The sequence below is a fragment of the Triticum dicoccoides genome, chromosome 2A (assembly GCF_002162155.2).
Source record: "Triticum dicoccoides isolate Atlit2015 ecotype Zavitan chromosome 2A, WEW_v2.0, whole genome shotgun sequence".
Lineage (NCBI taxonomy): Eukaryota > Viridiplantae > Streptophyta > Magnoliopsida > Poales > Poaceae > Triticum > Triticum dicoccoides.
The window spans coordinates 771,155,297-771,179,504 of NC_041382.1; the positions used below are offsets into that span (position 1 = coordinate 771,155,297).

The following is a 24,208-nucleotide window of genomic DNA, read 5'->3' on the forward strand; positions in this document are numbered from 1 at the left end:
CTTTAACGTAGGTAAGAAAACGTTCTTGCTAGAACCCTAATTCAGCCACGTAAAACTTGCAACAACAATTAGAGGACGTCTAACTTGTTTTTGCAGCAAGTGGTTTGTGATATGATATGGCCAAAGTTGTGATGAATGATGAATGATCTATATGTGATGTATGAGATGTTCATGCTATTGTAATAGGAATCACGACTTGCATGTCGATGAGTATGAGAACCGGCAGGAGCCATAGGAGTTGTCTTTATTCTTTTAATGACCTGCGTGTCATCAAGAAACGCCATGTAAATTACTTTACTTTACTGCTAAACGCGTTAGCCATAGTAGTAGAAGTAATAGTTGGCGAGCAACTTCATGGAGACACGATGATGGAGATCATGATGATGGAGATCATGGTGTCAAGCCGGTGACAAGATGATCATGGAGCCCCAAGATGGAGATCAAAGGAGCTATGTGATATTGGCCATATCATGTCACGTTTATTATTTGATTGCATGTGATGTTTATCATGTTTTGCATCTTGTTTACTTAGAATGACGGTAGTAAATAAGATGATCCCTCATAATAAATTCAAGAAGTGTTCCCCCTAACTGTGCACCGTTGCGACAGTTCGCTGTTTCAAAACACCACGTGATGATCGGGTGTTTTATTCAGACGTTCACATACAACGGGTGTAAGACAGATTTACACATGCAAACACTTAGGTTGACTTGACGAGCCTAGCATGTACAGACATGGCCTCGGAACACAGAAGACCGAAAGGTCGAGCATGAGTCGTATAGAAGATACGATCAACATGAAGATGTTCACCGATGTTGACTAGTCCGTCTCACGTGATGATCGGACACGGTCTAGTTTAACTCGGATCATGTAATACTTAGATGACTAGAGGGATGTCTAATCTAAGTGGGAGTTCACTAATAATTTGATTAGTTGAACTTAATTATCATGAACTTAGTCTAAAATCTTTGCAATATGTCTTGTAGATCAAATGGCCAACGTAGTCCTCAACTTCAACGCGTTCCTAGAGAAAACTAAGCTGAAAGACGATGGCAGCAACTATACGGACTGGGTCCGGAACCTGAGGATCATCCTAATAGCTGCCAAGAAAGATTATGTCCTACAAGCACCGCTTGGTGACGCACCCGTTCTCCCTGCAGAACAAGATGTTATGAACGCTTGGCAGGCACGTTTCGATGACTACTCCCTCGTTCAATGCGGCATGCTTTATAGCCTAGAGCCGGGGCTCCAAAAGCGTTTTGAGAGACATGGAGCATATGAGATGTTCGAAGAGCTGAAAATGGTTTTCCAAGCTCATGCCCGGGTCGAGAGATATGAAGTCTCCGACAAATTCTTCAGCTGTAAGATGGAGGAAAACAGTTCTGTCAGTGAGCACATACTCACTATGTCTGGGTTGCATAACCGCTTGACTCAGCTGGGAGTTAATCTCCCGGATGATGCGGTCATTGACAGAATCCTCCAGTCGCTTCCACCAAGCTACAAGAGCTTTGTGATGAACTTCAATATGCAGGGGATGGAAAAGACCATTCCTGAAGTATTTGCTATGCTGAAATCAGCAGAGGTAGAAGTCAGGAAGGAACATCAAGTGTTGATGGTCAATAAAACCACTAAGTTCAAGAAAGGCAAGGGTAAAAAGAACTTCAAGAAGGACGGCAAGGAGGTTGCCGCGCCCGGCAAGCAAGCTGCCGGGAAGAAGCCAAAGAATGGACCCAAGCCCGAGACTGAGTGCTTTTATTGCAAGGGAAGCGGTCACTGGAAGCGGAACTGCCCTAAGTACTTAGCGGATAAGAAGGCCGGCAAAACCAAAGGTATATGTGATATACATGTAATTGATGTGTACCTTACTAGTGCCCGTAGTGGCTCCTGGGTATTTGATACCGGTGCAGTTGCTCACATTTGTAATTCAAAACAGGGGCTGCAGAATAAGCGGAAACTGGCAAAGGACGAGGTGACGATGCGCGTCGGGAATGGTTCCAAGGTCAATGTGATCGCCGTCGGCACGCTACTTCTGCATCTCCCTTCGGGATTAGTTTTAAACCTTAATAATTGTTATTTAGTGCCAGCTTTGAGCATGAACATTGTATCGGGATCTCGTTTAATTCGAGATGGCTACTCTTTTAAATCTGAGAATAATGGTTGTTCCATTTTTATGAGAGATATGTTTTATGGTCATGCTCCTATGGTGAATGGTTTATTCTTTATGAATTTCGAACGTGATGCTACACATATTCATAATGTGAGTACCAAAAGAAGTAAAGTTGATAATGATAGTCCCACATACTTGTGGCACTGCCGCCTAGGTCACATAGGTGTCAAACGCATGAAGAAGCTCCATGCTGATGGACTTTTAGAGTCTCTTGATTATGAATCATTTGACACGTGCGAACCATGCCTTATGGGTAAAATGACCAAGACTCCGTTCTCAGGAACAATGGAGTGAGCAACCGACTTATTGGAAATCATACATACCGATGTGTGCGGTCCAATGAGTGTTGAGGCTCGCGGTGGCTATCGTTATGTTCTCACCCTCACTGATGATTTAAGTAGGTATGGGTATATCTACTTAATGAAACACAAGTCTGAAACCTTTGAAAAGTTCAAGGAATTTCAGAGTGAGGTTGAAAATCAACGTGACAGGAAAATCAAGTTTCTGCGATCAGATCGTGGAGGAGAATACTTGAGTCACGAGTTTGGGGCACACTTAAGAAAATGTGGAATAGTTTCACAACTCACGCCGCCTGGAACACCTCAGCGTAATGGTGTGTCCGAACGTCGTAATCGCACTCTGTTAGATATGGTGCGATCTATGATGTCTCTTACCGATTTACCGCTTTCTTTTTGGGGCTATGCTTTAGAGACTGCCGCATTCACTTTAAATAGGGCTCCGTCGAAATCCGTTGAGACGACACCGTATGAATTATGGTTTGGGAAGAAACCTAAGCTGTCGTTTCTAAAAGTTTGGGGATGCGATGCTTATGTCAAGAAGCTTCAACCTGAAAAGCTCGAACCCAAGTCGGAAAAATGCGTCTTCATAGGATACCCAAAAGAAACTATTGGGTACACCTTCTACCTCAGATCCGAAGGCAAGATCTTTGTTGCCAAGAATGGGTCCTTTCTGGAGAAAGAGTTTCTCTCGAAAGAAGTAAGTGGGAGGAAAGTAGAGCTTGATGAAGTATTACCTCTTGAACCGGAAAATGGCGCAACTCAAGAAAATGTTCCTGAGGTGCCTGCACCGACTAGAGAGGAAGTTAATCAAGATACTTCTGATCAAGCCCCTACTGAAATACGAAGGTCCACAAGGACACGTTCCGCACCAGAGTGGTACGGCAACCCTGTCTTGGAAATCATGCTGTTAGACAATGGTGAACCTTCGAACTATGAAGAAGCGATGGCGGGCCCGGATTCCGACAAATGGCTAGAAGCCATGAAATCCGAGATAGGATCCATGTATGAAAACAAAGTATGGACTTTGACTGACTTGCCCGTTGAGCGGCGAGCCATAGGAAATAAATGGATCTTTAAGAGCAAGACAGACGCGGATGGTAATGTGACCATCTATAAAGCTCGGCTTGTCGCTAAGGGTTATCGACAAGTTCAAGGGGTTGACTACGATGAGACTTTCTCACCGGTAGCGAAGCTGAAGTCCGTCCGAATCATGTTAGCAATTGCCACATTCTATGATTACGAAATATGGCAAATGGACGTCAAAACGGCATTCCTTAATGGTTTCCTTAAGGAAGAATTGTATATGATGCAGCCGGAAGGTTTTGTCGATCCTAAGAATGCTGACAAAGTGTGCAAGCTCCAACGCTCGATTTATGGGCTGGTGCAAGCATCTCGGAGTTGGAACATTCGCTTTGATGAGATGATCAAAGCGTTTGGGTTTACACAGACTTATGGAGAAGCCTGCGTTTACAAGAAAGTGAGTGGGAGCTCTGTAGCATTTCTCATATTATATGTAGATGACATACTTTTGATGGGAAATGATATAGAACTCTTGGACAGCATCAAGGCCTACTTGAATAAAAGTTTTTCAATGAAGGACCTTGGAGAAGCTGCTTATATATTAGGCATCAAAATCTATAGAGATAGATCGAGACGCCTCATAGGTCTTTCACAAAGCACATACCTTGATAAGATATTTAAGAAGTTCAATATGGATCAATCCAAGAAAGGGTTCTTGCCTGTGTTACAAGGTGTGAAATTGAGCTCAGCTCAATGTCCGACCACGGCAGAAGATATAGAAGAGATGAGCGTCATCCCCTATGCCTCAGCCATAGGTTCTATTATGTATGCCATGCTGTGTACCAGACCTGATGTAAACCTTGCCGTCAGTTTGGTAGGAAGGTACCAAAGTAATCCCGGCAAGGAACACTGGACAGCGGTCAAGAATATCCTGAAGTACCTGAAAAGGACTAAGGAAATGTTTCTCGTTTATGGAGGTGACGAAGAGGTCGTCGTAAAGGGTTACGTCGATGCTAGCTTCGACACAGATCTAGATGACTCTAAGTCACAAACCGGATACGTGTATATTTTGAATGGTGGGGCAGTAAGCTGGTGCAGTTGCAAGCAAAGCGTCGTGGCGGGATCTACATGTGAAGCGGAGTACATGGCAGCCTCGGAGGCAGCACATGAAGCAATATGGGTGAAGGAGTTCATCACCGACCTAGGAGTCATACCCAATGCGTCGGGGCCGATCAAGCTCTTCTGTGACAACACTGGAGCTATTGCACTTGCCAAGGAGCCCAGGTTTCACAAGAAGACAAGGCACATCAAGCGTCGCTTCAACTCCATTCGTGAAAATGTTCAAGATGGAGACATAGAGATTTGTAAAGTACATACGGACCTGAATGTAGCAGATCCGTTGACTAAACCTCTCCCTAGAGCAAAACATGATCAACACCAGAATTCCATGGGTGTTCGATTCATCACAATGTAACTAGATTATTGACTCTAGTGCAAGTGGGAGATTGTTGGAAATATGCTCTAGAGGAAATAATAAAAGCATTATTATTATATTTCCTTGTTCATGATAATTGTCTTTATTCATGCTATAATTGTGTTATCCGGAAATCGTAATACATGTGTGAATAACAGACATCAACATGTCCCTAGTGAGCCTCTAGTTGACTAGCTCGTTGATCAACAGATAGTCATGGTTTCCTGACTATGGACACTGGATGTCATTGATAACGAGATCACATCATTAGGAGAATGATGTGATGGACAAGACCCAATCCTAAACATAGCACAAGATCGTATAGTTCGTTTGCTAGAGTTTTCCAATGTCAAGTATCTTTTCCTTAGACCATGAGATCGTGTAACTCCCGGATACCGTAGGAGTGCTTTGGGTATGCCAAACGTCACAACGTAACTGGGTGACTATAAAGGTAGACTACGGGTATCTCCGAAAGTGTCTGTTGGGTGACATGGATCAAGACTGGGATTTGTCACTCCGTATGACGGAGAGGTATCACTGGGCCCACTCGGTAATGTATCATCATAATGAGCTCAGAGTGACCAAGTGTCTGGTCACGGGATCATGCATTACGGTACGAGTAAAGTGACTTGCCGGTAACGAGATTGAACGAGGTATTGGGATACCGACGATCGAATCTCGGGCAAGTAACATATCGATAGACAAAGGGAATAGCGTACGGGGTTGATAGAATCCTCGACATCGTGGTTCATCCGATGAGATCATCGTGGAGCATGTGGGAGCCAACATGGGTATCCAGATCCCGCTGTTGGTTATTGACCGGAGAGTCGTCTCGGTCATGTCTGCTTGTCTCCCGAACCCGTAGGGTCTACACACTTAAGGTTCGGTTACGCTAGGGTTGTAGGGATATGTATATGCAGTAACCCGAATGTTGTTCGGAGTCCCGGATGAGATCTCGGACGTCACGAGGAGTTCCGGAATGGTCCGGAGGTAAAGATTTATATATGGGAAGTCCTGTTTCGGGCATCGGGACAAGTTTCGGGGTTATCGGTATTGTACCGGGACCACCGGAGGGGTCCCGGGGGCCCACCGGGTGGGGCCACCCATCCCCGGGGGCCACATGGGCTGTAGGGGGTGCGCCTTGGCCTGCTTGGGCCAAGGGCACCAGCCCCACAAGGCCCATGCGCCTAGGGTTTCCAAGGGGGAGGAGTCCTACTAGTGGAAGGCACCTCCTAGGTGCCTTGGGGGGGAGGGAAACCCCCCTAGGCCGCCGCACCCCCTAGGAGATTGGATCTCCTAGGGCCGGCCACCCCCCCTTGTCACCCCTATATATAGTGGGGGAGAGGAGGGACTTCATACCTTGAGTCCTTGGCCTTTGGTTGCCTCCTTCTCCCTCCCCAACACCTCCTCCAACTCCATAGCGCTTAGCGAAGCTCTGTCGGAGTACTGCAGCTCCATCAACACCACGCCGTCGTGCTGCTGCTGGTGCCATCTCCCTCAACCTCTCCTCCCTCCCTTGCTGGATCAAGAAGGAGGAGACGTGGCTGTTCCGTACGTGTGTTGAACGCGGAGGTGCCGTCCGTTCGGTGCTAGGATCTCCGGTGATTCGAATCACGTCGTGTTCGACTGCATCATCCCCGTTCTTTGAACGCTTCCGCTCGCGATCTACAAAGGTATGTAGATGCATCTAATCACTCGTTGCTAGATGAACTCCTAGATGATCTTGGTGAAACGAGTAGGAAAATTTTTGTTTTCTGCAACATTCCCCAACACAAGTATCCGCTCCCCAGGATCAACGACCTGTATGATCAGCTCGCTGGATCCTCAGTCTTCTCCAAGATGGATTTAAGGTTAGGATACCACCAAATCAAAATCAGAAATGGGGACATTCCCAAGACAGCTTTTGTCACTCGTTATGGTCAGTACGAGTACACCGTCATGTCCTTTGGCCTAACCAACGCCCCAGCCACATTCTCCCGCTTGATGAACTCGATCTTCATGGAGTACTTAGATAAGTTCGTCGTGGTTTACCTCGATGATATTCTTATTTACTCGAAGAACGAGGAAGAGCATGCCGAACATCTTAGACTTGTATTAGAAAAACTCAGAGAGCACCGCCTTTATGCCAAGTTCTCCAAGTGTGAATTTTGGTTGTCAGAAGTGACCTACTTAGGTCACGTAATCTCTGGTAAGGGCATTGCTGTCAATCCCGAGAGAGTTCAGGCTGTTCTCGATTGGACTCCACCTGAGACCGTTAAACAAGTTAGGAGTTTCCTTGGTCTAGCCAGCTATTGTCGCCGCTTTGTTGAAAACTTCTCCAAAGTAGCCAAACCCCTCACGGAACTTCTCAAGAAAGATAAAAAGTTTGAGTGGTCCCCACAGTGTGAGTACAGTTTTCAGGAACTGAAAAGACGCCTGACTTCTGCTCCCATACTTGTGCCACCGGATTTCACTAAAGACTTTATTATCTACTGCGATGCCTCACGACAGGGACTAGGTTGCATTCTTATGCAGGATCGTCATGTGATTGCCTATGCATCTCGACAGTTGCATCCACATGAGGAGAATTATCCTACACATGATCTAGAGCTTGCAGCCGTAGTCTATGCACTTAAGACCTGGCGACATTACCTCCTTGGTAAACGTTGCGAGATCTACACCGATCACCAGAGTCTCAAGTATATCTTCACCCAACCAGACCTGAACCTTAGGCAAAGACGTTGGTTGGAGTTAATCACGGATTATGATCTAGGGATTACCTACACCCCAGGCAAAGCCAATGTCATGGCTGATGCGCTAAGCCGTAAATCCTATTGCAACAATCTCATGTTGCAGAAAGGCCAACCACTTCTCCATGAGGAATTCTGTAAGCTTAACCTTCACATCGCTCCTCACGGATTCCTCTCTACCTTTGTGGCGAAACCTACCCTTGAGGATCAGATCATCTCTGACCAGAAGTTTGATAGGGGTGTTATCCGCATTAAGAGAAACATTAAGGAGGGAGTTGGTGGATGTTTCTCTATGGATGATCGTGGTGTTGTTTTTTTTGGGAATCGCTTGGTGGTTCCCAAGAATCAACATCTTCGACAACTGATTCTTAAGGAGGCGCATGAATCTCCTCTCACGATTCATCCCGGTAGTATTAAGATGTATCAGGACCTACGCCAGAGGTTCTGGTGGACTAGGATGAAGAGAGAAATCGCTGAGTTCATTGCTAAATGTGACGTTTGTCGTCGCGTTAAGGCAGAGCATCAAAGGCCTGCTGGCACCCTTCAGCCTTTAGCTATTCCTGAGTGGAAATGGGATAAAGTTGGTATGGACTTCATCACCGGCTTTCCCAGGACCAAGAAAGGGAATAACGCTATCTTCGTAGTCGTTGATCGTCTTTCCAAAGTGGCTCACTTCCTTCCTGTTCGAGAGAGTATCACTGCTAGTCAGTTTGCTGACTTATACATTTCTCGAATAGTATCACTTCATGGTGTTCCACTAGAGATCAATTCAGACCGTGGCAGTCTTTTCACTTCTCATTTCTGGGAGAGTTTCCAAACTGCCATGGGAACCCATCTTTCCTTCAGTACCGCTTTCCACCCTCAGTCGAGTGGTCAGGTGGAACGGGTCAATCAAATTCTCGAAGACATGCTCAGAGCTTGCGTTATCTCATTCGGTATGGATTGGGAGAAATGTCTTCCTTTTGCCGAGTTTGCTTATAACAATAGCTATCAATCCAGCCTCAAGAAAGCTCCTTTTGAGGTTCTCTATGGACGAAGATGTCGAACACCTTTGAACTGGTCAGAAACCGGTGAAAGACAATTGTTTGGACCGGATATGATCCAGGAGGCAAAAGAGCAAGTTCGCATCATTCGTGAGAATTTGAAAACAGCCCAGTCTCGTCAGAAGAGCCAGTACGATCGTCATCATAAGGATATGACTTATGAAATTGGCGACCAAGCTTACCTTTGGGTTACTCCTTTGAAGGGTACCCATCGTTTCGGTATCAAGGGCAAGTTGGCTCCTCGTTACATTGGTCCTTCTCGTATTCTCGCTAAACGAGGAGAGGTTGCCTACCAGTTGGAACTACCCCCACATCTTTCTCGAGTTCATGATGTCTTCCACGTCTCTCAACTCAGGCGTTGCTTCTCGGATCCCATCCGCGGAGTGGACCACGAAACGCTTGATCTCCAAGATAACCTCACATACCGAGAGTACCCGGTTCGCATTCTTGATCAAGCAGAGCGTGTCACTCGACGTCAGAACATCAAGTTTCTCAAAGTTCAGTGGTCTCATCATTCCGAGAGAGAAGCTACTTGGGAGCGAGAAGATCGTCTTCGACTGGAGTACCCCACTTTCTTTCCATCGACCCCTGAATCTCGAGACGAGATTCTTTCAAGTGGGGGCGAGTTGTCACATCCCTAGTCTGGTATGACCTAGACTAGCTAGTCATTTGTGCATCATGTTTAAATTTCATTTAAATTTGAAATGAGGATTGGTGGAACCCTCAGAATCATTTTTGAAAATGACCCAAATAAAAATTTCTCCAAAAGGGTCCAAGAAAATGCTCACGTTGCTCTCTGAAAATATTGGACAGAGATAAAAATCAAAAACAATATTTTTAGGAGCTCATGGATATTTATTTTGGCCATTTGGATTAATTCGATAAATATTTGCATTGGAAATATATTGCTATATATATGAAATATGGTCCAAAAATTATGCCATTTATAAAGGAGCTCTGGAATAATATATCTAGCTCCTGCAAATATTGGCATAAGGTATTAAATTGATTTAGTATTTTATTAAATCAAAACAAATGTCAAAAAAAATTAGAAAACAGAAATAAAGAGGAGGGGCTTACCTGGGGCTTCCCCCTGTGCAGCCCAGCCGCAGCAGGCCGGCCCAGCCAGCAGGCGGCCCAGCCCACCTGGCCCCCCCTCCTCTGTCGTCTTCCTCCCCGACAGGGGGACGGTGTGTGCCCGACGCGCGCGAACCGCCGCGCCGCGCCACCTCCTCCCTCCCTGCCTGCCTGTCCTCCCCTCGTCGCTCTGGATGGACCGGACGACGCCACGCGACGCCCCGCACCTCTCTCCCACTCTCTCATTCCTCCCCCTCCCCTGGTTCTCTCTCTCCCGACCGCCCGAACGCGCCCGTCGCCACCGCTCGCCGTAGTCGTAGCCACAGCGCCCCTCGAGAGCATCTGAGCAGTCCACGAGCTCCGCCACGTCGCCGGCTACCTCCTCGTCGAGCCACGCACCTCCGGACGGCCTCCATCGCGCCATCGCCATCGTCTTCCTCCTCGGGCTCCGCCGTCCGCCGCCGTCGATTCGCCGTCACCAGGTCTCCCCCGACCCCGCTGTGCTGCTCTGCGTGATCGCCGTGAGCATCTCCCTGTTTCCCCTCTCTTCTCCCCCCTCGTTCCCGTGTCGTAGCCGTCGCTACCACCATGGCCGAAGCCATCGCCGCCGCAGCTCCTCGCCGTCGTGGCCAGAGCCACCGCAACCCGTGCCTGCACCTGCCACCGCGCTCAGTAGCCTCCCAGAAGGCCAACGCCTCCGCCCGCAGCTCCTGCCATGCCCTGCAGCACCCGCTCGCGCCTCACCCGAACTCCGGCGGCCGCCCCGAGCTTCGCTCCGGCGAGCTCCGCCGCCCCCGCAGCCTCCCGCATGAACCACTAGATGCGCGCGAGCCTGGGCTTCGCGTGGGTGGTCTCCGCCGCCCGAATGGTCGCCGGAACGGCGATCCCGAGCCCCTCCGTCGCGTTTGCTGCCGCCGGCGGCTAAACGCCGGCGTTTTAGCCCCGGTTGACCAGGGGGTTTGACCTCCCCTGGCTCAATGACAGTGGGGCCCGTCCCTGCTAATTCGGGTTTAGGATTAGTTTAAATCTAATCAACCTCTGTTAATTAACCCTGACATTGACAGTGGGCCCCAGCGCACTAACTTTTAATTAGAACTAAATTAACCCCTGTTTAACCCCTGTCACTGACGTGTGGGCCCCACACGTCAGGTTTGACCCCAGCCAGCCGCAGTTGACCGCTGACGTCGTGCTGACGTCATGCTGGCGCAATATACATATTTCTGGATTTAATTTAAATCAGGAAATTCCAGAAATTGATTTAAACTTCAAAAATTCATAACAATTCAACCGTAGCTCAGATTAAAATAATTTATATATGAAAAATTATCAGAAAATTGCAATATTTCCATCTGTACTAGTTTCATGCATGACAAACCAACTTATACATGCTGAATATGAGGAAACACATTATGGCATATGTAGGAGCTTAATTTGGAGATGCATTTGAACCTTTGGTTCAAATGGACTTCAAACCAAATGATTACTAGTTACATTAGCTCAAACAGCATCACATCTACATGCCATGTTCATGCATCATATTGTTGCATATGTTTGTGCATTGATTGCCGACACTGTTCCTTCTCGATAGGTCCTGCTCCGGAGTCCGTTCCAGAGTACCTGTCTGTGAAGCAGTGCCTCCTCTGTTGATTTACCAGGCAAGCAAACCCCCTTGTTCATTCCGATAAAACCCTACTCTCTCGCTCCTGCTCTCAGTTATTGCATTAGGACAACAACGATTCATCTGCTACTTTGTGCTGCGGTAGTTGAACCCATTCCTCTGCATGACCTGTCATTGCCACAGTAAATAGTTGAAACCCACTAGCATGTGTAGGAGTTGATTGAAGACATTGTTGTGTTCCTACCATGCTATGCCTGCTATTGCTTAGAGTTGTGTCAGGTCTGGTTCATTGGGAATGAACTGGAGTGTTACAATATGTTCTGATGCTGAGAGTGAAGTGTGTGAACACGATTTGGTAAAGGTAGCGGTGAGAGGCCATGTAGGAGTACATGGTGGGTTGTCTCATTGGAACCGTCCTTAAGCACTAAGTTCTATGTATGTTGTCCAATGACTCGATACTACCACACATTGGAATGCTTAAGTGCCCCTCTCGACTTATTAACCGACCTGATCTCTGTCCAGGAGTCGCAACTAGTTTCTGGTGTTTGTAGGTAGTGCTATTTTTCTACCAAGTGGCACCCGGCAGGGTGGGCTTGGGACAGACTAGGCACACGTGGCACGGTGTACCAAGTGGCACCCGGATGGTGGGCTTGGGAACCCTGCTCACATCGTTTGGGGCCGTGAGCGACACCCCGGCCGGATCTCCTTGCGGATGGAACCCGAATAGGCGATAAACCTGGACTAGAGTCTTGTGTGGTTAGTCAGGTCGTGGCCGACACCCTCGCCAGGCTTCCGCTTGAAGGTTGCCGAGATACATGACGTGTACATGGCGGTAAGTGGCGAGAGCGTGTGTGAAGAGGTACACCCCTGCAGGGTTAACATGATCTATTCGAATAGCCGGGTCCGCGGTTATGGACTTCTTGGATGCTTACATGGTACATGGACAACTTGAAGTGGTTACCCTAAAAAGCTCAAGACAAGTGTGAGTGCTATGGATGGCCTTCTCGTAGGGAGACGGGGATGAATCCATAGTAGTGTATTGAATGGTGATTAGTGGACTCGTGTACGTTGTCTCACCTCCAGAGTTTCTGGTAGTCGTAGAACAGGATAGCCACAGAGTCAAAGCTGGCTTGCTGCAACTAAACTCCACATTACCCCCTTGACACAAATGCATGTATGCTAGGATCTGATGTAAGTCTTGCTGAGTACCTTTGTACTCATGTTGCTTTATTTATGCTTTTGCAGCGGAGACTTCGGTCTTACTAGTGTTCTCGTGGACTTCAACTAGTAGCTAGTACCTCAGCTACGATCTTGATCGGATGTTGTAGATAGTCAGGCTCTTCAGCCTTTTTCATTTGTAGATGTCTGTACCCAGACATGTAATGCTTCCGCTTGTTGCTTGTATGCTCTGTATGATGGGTTTTGTGACCCCTGTTTGCAATAAATGCTATGATGGCTCTTCTGAGCCTTTATCTATATGATTGTTGAGTTATGCTGTGATGCCATGTTGTACATCACATACTTGCATGTTATGCGTACGTGTAATGTGTATTGCTATGTGTGGGATCTGACTATCTAGTTGTTTATTCTTAGTAGCCTCTCTTACCGGGAAATGTCTCCTAGTGCTTCCACTGAGCCCTGATAGCTTGCTACTGCTCCGGAACACTTAGGCAGGCCGGCATGTGTCCTTCTTCGATCCTGTGTCTGTCCCTTCGGGGAAATGTCACGCGATGAATACCGGAGTCCTGCTAGCCCGCTACAGCCCGGTTCACCGGAGTTCTGTTAGCCCAGTGCTACAGCCTGGATTCACTCGTTGATGACCGACACGTTCGATGCTGGGTCATGGATGCCTGTCCCTGTAAGTTAGTGCCACTTTGGGTTTACGACTAGCCATGTCAGCCCGGACTCTTTATCATATGGATGCTAGCGACACCATCATATACGTGTGCCAAAATGCGCAAACGGTCCCGGGCAAAGGTAAGGCGACACCCGTGGGGATACCGTGCGTGAGGCCGCAAAGTGATATGAGGCGTTACATGCTAGATCGATGTGGCATTGAGTCGGGGTCCTGACACATACCTATTTTCGGGTTGAATAATACAATAGCATACTTATTTTTTAGACGAAATCCCTAAATACACGCGCCATGGGCTTTTGGCCTAGTTTGCGGGCTATAAAGCGAGGCCCGAGACTAGCCCAGACGCCGGGCTTCAGGCTGAGCCACCCGGGCCAGGCTACCCGTGCTCGGTTTTAGGTTACTCTGACCGTTGCAGTCTTCGTAGGCCATCTATCATGCATTTGTAAAGACCGGGACGATGCGTGTTATGCGTCAACCATCGGCTTGCCCCCTGGCATAGCCGCTGGATTGTGCTATGTGGTCCCTCTCGCTGCTCAACTCCTTTGGCAAACACTATATGCTACATCACAACAAAAACATTTGCTTGTAGCAGCGCCACCCGCATTCGCAGCGACACACATCTCTCCACTTCACTCGCAACAACATGCGGCTGCATTGCATCATTGGGACTCTGGTTTGCAACAGGGTAGCGACCGACCTCATCACGTTCACTTGGGGGAGGCACGTGGCTTCCTGCAAAGCAAGAAGAAAAAGCACGTGCATAGTGGCTTGATCAACCTTTGTTTACTGGAGTGGGTTTCAATGCGGCTTGGAATATCTAGATATTGAGGAATAGAAAGGTCTTCATAAATGAAGCCTTGGGCATTCTCAAGCTTAGTTTTGTGAGTCTTCTTGAAAACAAGTTAATTGTCATGGCACCCCAAATGAAGCAAAATTTAAAGCCAAACAAAACTTAACACAAAGATGTGAGTTCGGTTAGTCCATAAACAATTACCGATAGCTCTACTTGTAGTCACTTGTTGGAATCTTTAGAAAGATTTATATTTGGGAACGGAGGGAGTATACATCATGAAAACATGGTAGTATAACATTAGCTACAGTAAGGAACACTATCATAGGCTCTCTTGATCAAGGACAAACCAAAAACTATGCAGTAGTATAGTAAGCATACAAGTTGCACAAGAATCTATCAAAATAAACAAAAAGCATAATTATAAAAAGTAATTCTGGTATTCGCAAAATTTAGAAAAGAATAGAGTAGAATAAATACTAGTGAGCTAGAGTAATCCTGAAAATTATAGTAATCCTAGAGATAATGACAAATCATCACTGTAATTTTCAGGATTTCCTGTGCATTATTTTACAGTTAAATCATGCTTTCACCTTGCATTTAATACCCCGGCGCAAATTGCCAACTCTGCAGGGGTCCGACTCGTAATTTCCGAAATCTCCTCGCCCTGTCAGGGGCGCAGACATGGCCACCGGCGGCGGCGGGGAGGGCAGCTCGGCCGCGGCGGATGGAGGCGGCGAGGGAGCGGGGGCGGGGTCTGTCCGTGGGCCCGGACGCAGGCTCTTCGTGGCGGTGCACGTGGGCGCGGGCTTCCACGCTCCGGCCAACGAGCGGGCCTACCGCCGGGTCATCAGGCGCGCCTGCCTCGCCGCCGCCGCCGTCCTCCGCGAGGTCCGTTCCTTGAACCCCAGAACTCCCCTCCTCCTCCCGTGCATTCTGTAGCGCGTTGGTTTCGGCCTGTGTCGCTCGGATTCATCCGTGCTCTCTCGTCAAGCATATGTAGCGTGGGGGATTTTAGGATTTTACCCCTAGATTAGAACAACAATTACTGTGTATGAACCGACGAGCACTACACCACCAGATCAACCCTCAAGAAGTTACAGTGGCCTAATTGCTTTGATGTACTAGATTTTGGAAGGGGCCTGCATTTCCACTGTGGTTACTGATGTGACAATGGCGCACCCGAGAAGCGTCCATGTAGCTCTGCTCTTGTGAATAATAATCCCTAATGCTCCTTGTGTATCTGCAGGGCAGCGGCACAAGTCTTGATGCCGTCGCAGCTGCCATTCGAGTGCTAGAGGTATGCACATATCATTCCCTGTGGACAGATGTAGTGTCTATCTGTACAGTTTGTTTCGTTAACATCTCCGGCAGTATGGGTTGTATGAGTAAAAAATCATCTGGTGTATGCTTAGCTGATTTAGTCCCAATTTATTAATGTCAAAATGGGAAAGTAGTAGCATTACTTGTATAATCAAAGTTTACGACCCTCCTAGATTTAAGCAAGTCTCTGGTGTTTTAGTTCAGGTGCATGATAGCCTTATTGGTACTTGCTTCTTTCAAAAGCTGAATGTAAGTTTTGATTCTCATCCGTGCCTGACTAGGATGACCCCATCACAAACGCTGGCCGAGGTTCAAGTTTGACCGAGAGTGGTCAGGTCGAATGTGATGCGAGTATCATGGATGGAACTACAGGTTCTTACGGAGCTGTTGGAGCTGTGCAAGGTAGTTGTCACAAATTTACTAAAAATTTGATCCTACAGAGTAGAAGCTTAAATGAGAGTACATCAGAGAATTTACTGCTGATATGAATGTTTACAATCAGAGAACCTTAAAGCTCTGACCATACTTTCTGTTTCTTGTAGATCAGGTGTAAAGAACCCCATCCAAGTTGCATTGCACTTGACAAAGGAACAAATGTCAGGTCCTTCACTGCTTGGTCGGATACCCCCCATGTATGTAATCACAAAATTCAAGCTTCTTCTCCACGTTTTCATTACCGTAACCTTTTCTTTTTCAGTAGTTTCCTGTCCTTTGTCATTTTCCGCCACATGACCGATTCCGTTGTGTTATCTTCTACTCCCTCCGTTCCTAAATATAAGTCTTTGTAGAGATTTCACTATGGACCACATACGGATGTATGTAGATGCATTTTAGAGTGTAGATTCACTCATTTTGCTCCGTATGTAGTCCGTAGTGAAATCTCTACAATGACTTATATTTAGGAACGGAGGGAGTAATTTGGCTCATGCTGAAATAAGTAATGCAAATGACGGCTTATATTCATTGAACATATTAGATATGCATTGAGGAATTGAACCTATCCAAGGATGGCAATCTATCATGCACCTATCCATCCTACCAGTAATCCTGAGTTGCTGAGTTATTCTATCTTTCTTAGGTTTTTGGTCGGCGAGGGAGCATGCCAATGGGCAAAATGTAAAGGGATTGACATAATCGATGCCACATCGGAGGATAATAATGTAAACCATCTTCTGTAGAATTCTTTCATCCAATTCTTCAATCCTAATCGCTGGTAATTTACTATCTCTCTCTCTCTCTCTCATTCTCACACAGTGGTTAGTGACTGAGAATGCCAAAGCACAGTGGGTAAAATACAGTGCGTTGCTTGCTAGTGCCAAGGAATCTGTTAATCGCTCCACTGCTTCTGCTTCAGAATCTATTTCAATACAGTTGGACCCATCAGGTTCCTTCCTCTGCTTGTTTATATCTCACTTGTGCTTTCATTGTAACCAAAGATTCTGGCATCCATATGCTTCCTTTGGTTGGTTTATCTTCTGAAACTTGACTGCACTTGTATGATTAGCATTGGTCTTTACATACAAATATTAAAGTTAGAATAGGAAGTTTACCATGAGCTTAAGGATTATACGTATTATTTTAAGCTTTCAATAAGAAGCTGGGCTCAGGCCTATTTTTGAAAGAAAAAAAGTTTACTATTAGCTGTTGCACGATGCTTTCCACCTGTGTACAGAAGATTTAGTTACAATTGTACAATGTGACCTATTGTACGATGCTTAGTTTAATATGTCTGACATACATATCACCCTATATAGCTATATGTGCCACTGCGACAGCCTCTTATGTTAGAGCTCGATGTTATTTTAGGAGGTATTTCTTCCATTCAGTATCCTGGATGCCATTCTGTCTCAGGCAGTACCCAATATGCTCTCTTAACAATATGATTTTGAGCAAAATTAGAAGATCCACCTGTAACCCAACCATGCTTCAGTTTATTCTTGTATTGATGTTATATTCTGCCGATAGTTTTGCATGCTGCATAGGTAATTTACAAAATGAAAAGAAGGGAGAAAATCTATTCCACGAACAGCACAACGTCCAACATATATCGTCAAATCAATCGATGTTGCACAATGTAGGGCAAGAATAATGATTTGACCAAGTCTCGTTGTGCTTATATTAGATACTCAGATCATTGATTTTTTTGCTTAAACTTCATGCATTTTGGCTTAATATCTTCTGCTGCATGTTATCTTGATTCATCTGTTTAGTTATTTTTGGTCTCCATAAATGGTCATGTAGCTGCTTTTATGTATTTATAGATCTCTTTCCAGAGAATAAATTTCAATTTTCAACACCCAAATATTTGGCTTGTGCTTGTTGTGTGCACTGGTGATTCAACTCTGCTTTTGGCATACAGTATTTGTATTCCACCAGTCCACCTCACCTGTCCCACTTTATTTTAGGAGCTCAAGCTGAGAATTTGAACAATGCAAAAAAGATCAAGAAAGAATTCAGTAGATCAATCATGGAAGATGATCAAGATTGTGTAATGGATACTGTTGGCGCTGTATGTGTTGATGGATATGGAAATGTAGCATCTGGGGCATCTAGTGGTGGCATTGCGCTAAAGGTCATTTGGTCATTTTATTCATCACTCACTTTGAGCAGTTGAGCTCTAGGAGTGTACTTGGAATTGTCGTTCCTTCATATAAGCCCTTTGTTTGTTTCAAAGAAGATCTCTGTTGGGCAAATTAAGCATGATTTTTATGCCTATAGACGCTGATAAGCATGATGTTCTTGCAGGTAGATGGCCGTGTTGGATTAGCTGCTATGTATGGCTCTGGGTGCTGGGCTTCATCCAAAGGACCATTTGGCACACCATTCGTAATTGGGTGTTGTGCAACCGGAGCTGGCGAACACTTAATTAGAGGATTTGCTTCCCGTGAATGTTGTATCTCAGCATCACTGTAGGTTTTTCTTCAATCGACTTCGTCCATATATTATTTGGATTGGAAAATCAGTTATTTGTCTTGTGTTTAAAATGATCATCTCGTACACAAGACCTTTTGCTAACCTCAACGGACTGACGAACATGAAAAACATGTATCTTTTGCATCACATCTATTTTAGAAAAAGAATCAGCATTACATTTGCAACTCAATATGTATCTTTTCAGGTCACAGTCTGGCCCTGCTTCCTCGTGCACCAAAGTTCTGCGCTCGGTGGTGCAGAGCAGCAGCGAGATGTCTCATGACACGGGTGCTGGGCTATTGCTAGTTCAGTCTGACCTTACAAAGGTTATCATCTGCAAAACCATTTCCTTTCCTTCGACTTTGGATGAGCGACCTCCTCCATTCATGGTCTAACAATGCATGTTCGCAGAGAGGGGAATTGCCTCTACTCGAAGCCGTCGAGCTCGTTGCCGCCTACTCATCCCCATCGTTTGGCATCGGGTATTTCGGGAGCAATATGAACAGCCCAAAGGTAGGTATATGTTGTAGTCTCTGCTAAAAACCCATCTCAACTGATTGATTGTTTGGATCAGTCTTCTCACGCTGGATAATGTTTTGTAGGTTTCAATGCTTAGGGATTCAAGAGCACCATCCGGCTCCGTCCAGCATTTCGCTACCCGTGTGAATTTCGGTGCACCGTCGAGCGAAGGATGACGATCAGCTGCCCCTGTGGTTCCCTTTTTCTTTTCCTGGGAAACTTTTCTGTTGTGTTGAGGGGTGAACAGATTCTGTGTGTGCCATAGATCCAAACTTTGAATATACGTCATACTCGTAACTGAAATTGTTTGTTTGAACACTCGCGGTGGTCGGTTTATTCAGCGTTGATTGTTGCATGGATTATTAAAAGAACGTTGCACACATTGATTGTTGCATGGATTATTAAAAGAACGTTGCACAGCGTTGATTGTTGCATGGATTATTAAAAGACCATTGCACACGTTGATTGTTGCATGGATTATTAAAAGAACGTTGCACAGTGTTGATTGTTGCATGGATTATTAAAAGAACGTTGCATGAAGAATCTTACATAACTCGTTCTAAGTTCGACCAAATTTGTAGAAACCAATTTTATATCTACACTACCAAATCAATACTAGTACTAGATAATACTTCCTCTATCCGGAATTACTTGTCGCATAAATGGATGTAACTATGTCTAGATACATCAATTTTTGCAACAAGTAATTTTGGACGGAGGGGGTATTTGGTTTTGTATATGTTGATAATCTATATGAGCAACGCAAGAAATTTAATAAGCCTGGTGAACTTGGTCAAACCTGAACTAGCTCGACTTCGGGACATGATTTGACAGTTTGTCAAACCTGAAATACTTGTCGGAGAAATGGATGAGGGAGTATTTTTTTTTCAGAATGCTATAAGTACTTTTTTTTTAATACGGTTTGTCTGAAAAGAAAAAAAAATCAGGCATTCTCCTGGCTCAATCTTTTTCTTTTTTGAGAATCAGCTCTCCGGGCTCAATCAAATATGATGCAACGTGTTGCGCGGCCCATCTATCGCTGGACTACGGGCCAGCCTGGCCCGATGTCACCAGTTCACCACCGACCGCCATCAGGCCCAAAGAAAGCTCTGCTCTGGGTTACGCCGCCGCTGCTCGCGTGGGTTCGGATTTGGCGGCCGGTGTCTCGTCTCGTTCTCGCGCATCGGCTTCCTCCGCCGCCGCCGCCGCCGCCGCCGCCGCCGCCGCCTCCTCCTCCTCCCGCCGGAGAGCCCGCGCGCCCCGCCCGCAGACCGTGATCTGCCGCAGCCTCCGCCGGCACCGGCGCCCGTCCCGGACGCGACCCCTTTCGCTGGGCCAGGAGGAAGCCCTACCTCGTCCGCGGAGCTGGTGGGCGGTGCGCTCGCTCCCAGCGCGACCCGTCGGCCCCTACCCCGCCGCGCGCCCCTCGGGCTCGGGCGCCGCCCTCTCCTGCGGCCAGCGCCGCCTCCACGAGGTATGGCCTGTGTGCTCTCCACCCCCCTTGCGTGATTCGTGCGGTCCATTAAACCCTAGCTACGTCTTGCTACGGAGGGTGGGAGGACGGGGCGTTGCCTTGCTTGTGACTGGCTATTAGTCGTGGACCTGACTGTGAGATGTGAACTAGTTGGCTTGCGGACTTGGTGCAGCGGTCTCCCTAAGAGGAATCCATGTCTGGGAATGTGATTGATGTGTGAATAGTTCGTAGTTATGTTGTCCATGGGCTGCATAATCTTGTTGTGTTTGGGTCAATTGGTCCAGTTTTGTGTCAGGTAGAGAGATATCTATCATTGCAGGTTTGAGTCTAGTGATATAAGTGCATTTGTTTGGAGGACTGAAAAGAACAGAGATGGGCATTTATGTTTCCTCAAATTCTCAAATGGGCTATTTGTTGTTATGAATAGAAACATGTTTAATTAGAGGGGTGGGGCAATGCGACGCATCAAGAAAAACTTAAAACATCCATTGCAATCAACTGAAGTGCATGCGAATATGCGATACAATGCCACTGAATTTGAGGCAAACATTCCATTTCCCCACTGTTTACTGTGCTCTTAACTGATATTTTCCAGGGCAGGGGGCTGCTGCTTGTTGGTTAATCTTGGACTGTGGTAATGGGGGAGGCTGACGATGCTAGGGATGCGGCGGTGGAAGAGATGGATGTTGATGGTGGCGACAGGCACCGTGGCAAGGACAAGGACAGGAGGGATAGACACAGGAGGGAGGAGAAGGATCACCATGGCAGTGGGAGGAGGGACAAGGAGAAGGAGAAAGATAAGGATGAGAGGAGGAGGGACAAGGATGATACCAAGCATAGGGACAGGGATAGGGAGAGGGAAAGAGATAGGGACAGAGACAGGGATAGCAGCAAGCACAGGGATAGGGATTCAGAGCGTGACCGAGGCCGTGACCGTGATCGCGGGAAGGATCGGGAAAGGGATACAGAGAGGGAGCGGGAAAGAGAAAAGGAACGGAGGGATAGGGACAAGGACAGGAGCCGTAACAGAGATAAGAACAAGGACAAGGAGGATAGGGAACGGGAGAAGTTGAGGGGAAAGGACCGTGGAGAAGACGCAGATTTGCCTAAGGGTGATGAGGGAGACCAGAAGAAGGGAGGTGACCTCCCAGGAGAGCCTGACCAGGCCTCCACATCTGCCCTCCGGGACCGCATTGCGAGGTATGCCCTTGAGTAATTGTTTCTGTTCGATTCACTAGCCTTTTCTTCAGTCATGAATTTGCACACTGTCAATCTCTTAATTTGTTGAACAATTAAGAATACAAATAATTTCTAATTAGGCTATCTGCTTTAGGGCCAAGGAAGAAAGGTTGAAGGATAAAAAGGAAGGAGGAATTCTGGATGATAAAGATGATGCTTCAGAGATACTATCCTGGGTAGGCAAGAGTCGCAAACTTGATGAGAAAAGACAAGCTGAAAAGGAGAAGGCGTTACGTCTTGCACGAGTATTTGAGGAACAGGTGATGATTTAGTGATTTGTTTTGGATATGTTATCCAGCATGACTCCATGTTATTTACTAATAACTTTCATGGTTTAAAATTTTCAGGATGATATGTTAGCAGAAAATAGTGATGACGACTATGATGAGGCTGATAAACTTGGTGGAGGTAATCACCCACAAATCCTGAATTATCAAAGTTTATTTTGTCAACCACTATATTTATTGCTGTAATGAGTTATTTTAGTCGTAGTTTTCTTTCAATGGAAGTCAGGCTAACATGTTTCTTGTTTCCCCCCATTGTTTTGAAAAAAGATCACTTATCTGGAGTGAAGGTTCTTCACGGCCTTGACAAAGTCATAGAAGGTGGAGCAGTTGTCATGACTCTCAAAGATCAGAGTATTCTGGCTGATGAGGATATCAATGAAGGTAATGTGTTGTTGTTTTACTTGTTATTACTTGTTCCCTCTGACCTTTTCTGACTTATGTAAAAATTAAAATTTATAGAGGCTGATATGCTTGAGAACATTGAGATTGGTGAGCAGAAGCAAAGAAACGAAGCTTACAAGGCTGCGCAGAAGAAAGGAACATATGATGACAAGTAAGTTCACTAGTTGTGTTTCTTTGATGAATTTTCTCATCATAATCCTTGTTTCTTGAATATGTTGGTAGGTTCAATGATGACCCGATGTCAAAGAAACCTATGCTCTCACATTATGATGACCCAATGGAAGATGAGGTAAACATGCTGTTCTGCTTCAATTGGTAGATACTCTATTGATATTTCTTTAATCTTTTGGCCTTTCACTTGACAGGGAGTGACACTTGATGAAGGTGGGCGCTTCACTGGTGAAGCAGAGAAGAAGTTGGAAGAGGTAATTTATATTTTCCCTAGTAATTCTGATATGCTATTGGTACTGTAGTTTTCTACGAAAACCTGGAAATGCCAAAGCTGGAGCTCTGGATAGATTTACTAATTTACATTTTCCTGTTGACAGCTCCGCAAAAGGATTGAAGGTGGCTCTGTTCTGAAAAAGACAGAAGACCTTACTTCCGCAGCAAAGATGGCATCAGATTACTATACCGCTGATGAAATGCTGCAGTTTAAGAAACCAAAGAAAAAGAAATCCCATAGGAAGAAAGAAAAGCTAGATCTGGATGCACTTGAAGCAGAAGCAATTGCTTCTGGATTGGGAGCAGCTGATCTTGGGTCCAGGAATAATGGTAAACGACAGTCTGCTAGGGAGGTAGAGCAAAAGGCTGATGCTGAAAAGAGAAGCAATGCATACCAAGTAGCCATTACAAAGGCTGAAGAGGCATCCAAAGCATTGCGTCAGGAGAAAATGCCCAGTAAACCGGCTGAAGAGGAAGAACTTGTTTTTGGTGACGATTATGAAGATCTGCAGAAATCTCTGGAGCAAGCAAGGAAGCTATCTCTAAGGAAGCAGGAAGAGGCTGCAGGTTCTGGTCCTCTGTCTGTAGCAGAAATGGCTGCTGCAAACAAGGGACAAGGAGATGTAGATGCTGCAGAGGGAGATGCACAACAGAATAAGGTTGTTATCACTGAGATGGAAGAGTTTGTGTGGGGTCTGCAATTGAATGAAGGTAACCTACTTGAAGTATTTTCTGATAAATTTGTAACAATTGTACAGAGCTGACTAATGAATCAATTGTATTGAGTATTGATATTGACTGCTGCTATTATCTTGTTGCAGAAACACGCAAGCCAGAAGCAGAAGATGTGTTTATGGATGAAGACGATGATGATATGCCTTCAGGTACTACAGCAAAAGATGACACAAGCAGATTGGGAGTGATCAAAGAGGAAGCTGTCATTGAAGACCCAAAAAAGGATGTAGAGGAGCAAGAAGTCACACCGGATGAGGTTGTGCATGAAGCTGCAGTTGGCAAGGGTTTGGGTGGAGCTTTGAAGTTTCTAAAGGAGCGAGGGACCCTCAATGAGGGCACAAATTGGGGAGGCAGAACCACGGACAAGAAGAAAAGCAAGCTTGTTGGTATTGAGGAAGAGGCTCAGGACGGGAAAAAAGAGATCCGCATAGAAAGAATGGATGAATTCGGTCGAGTGGTAAGTAATCATCTTGCATGCTGTCCTACCCACCCTCATACTCGGGTCTCCTTTCTATGAAATCTTATAGTACCGAGGTGCATCTTGGTGTGGTAGCTATGATTTATGCAGCATTGGTTATCATTTTTTATCATTGCATACCACTTGATATACGCATTTTTGACACCATCTTTTTCCATGTGTATTTGTTTAGCCTTTCGAAGAACATGTGCCACAAAACAATGATATGCTATTTACCATAACTTTGTGTTTTTCCTCCAGATGACACCTAAGGAGGCATTTAGGGATCTTTCGCACAAATTCCATGGCAAGGGACCAGGTAAAATGAAGCTGGAAAAAC

The 24,208-nt window shown here is 46.0% G+C and overlaps 2 protein-coding genes across 2 annotated transcripts in view; both read left to right on the forward strand.

Moving 5' to 3' along the window:
* The first annotated feature begins 14,715 nt into the window (after positions 1-14,715).
* LOC119357174 (putative threonine aspartase) lies at positions 14,716-19,271 on the forward strand. The gene is made up of 11 exons (XM_037624160.1): positions 14,716-14,966; positions 15,325-15,375; positions 15,680-15,800; positions 15,946-16,030; positions 16,477-16,558; positions 16,653-16,782; positions 17,804-17,970; positions 18,144-18,307; positions 18,517-18,637; positions 18,723-18,824; positions 18,914-19,271. The coding sequence occupies exons 1-11, from the start codon at positions 14,760-14,762 to the stop codon at positions 19,004-19,006; spliced, it is 1,323 nt and encodes a 440-aa protein (XP_037480057.1). The 5' UTR covers positions 14,716-14,759; the 3' UTR covers positions 19,007-19,271.
* A 756-nt stretch (positions 19,272-20,027) lies between these two features.
* The window catches only part of LOC119358421 (SART-1 family protein DOT2-like), a 5,493-nt gene continuing 1,312 nt past the window's right edge, over positions 20,028-24,208 (forward strand). The window contains exons 1-11 of the mRNA XM_037624971.1: positions 20,028-20,304; positions 20,900-21,504; positions 21,638-21,803; positions 21,891-21,951; positions 22,098-22,211; positions 22,290-22,383; positions 22,455-22,521; positions 22,598-22,657; positions 22,781-23,387; positions 23,498-23,868; positions 24,130-24,206. Of these exons, the coding sequence (XP_037480868.1) occupies positions 20,942-21,504; positions 21,638-21,803; positions 21,891-21,951; positions 22,098-22,211; positions 22,290-22,383; positions 22,455-22,521; positions 22,598-22,657; positions 22,781-23,387; positions 23,498-23,868; positions 24,130-24,206 (2,180 nt within the window). The 5' untranslated portion in view covers positions 20,028-20,304; positions 20,900-20,941. The remainder of the gene's footprint in view (positions 20,305-20,899; positions 21,505-21,637; positions 21,804-21,890; positions 21,952-22,097; positions 22,212-22,289; positions 22,384-22,454; positions 22,522-22,597; positions 22,658-22,780; positions 23,388-23,497; positions 23,869-24,129; positions 24,207-24,208) is intronic.

Excerpts from the sequence above, each read along its gene's own strand:
- LOC119357174 (XM_037624160.1), top strand. The coding sequence starts at position 14,760 with ATGGCCACCGGCGGCGGCGGGGAGGGCAGCTCGGCCGCGGCGGATGGA. Across the intron at positions 16,783-17,803 it reads AATACAGTTGGACCCATCAG|GAGCTCAAGCTGAGAATTTG; the intron begins GTTCCTTCCTCT and ends ACTTTATTTTAG. Across the intron at positions 18,825-18,913 it reads GCAATATGAACAGCCCAAAG|GTTTCAATGCTTAGGGATTC; the intron begins GTAGGTATATGT and ends AATGTTTTGTAG.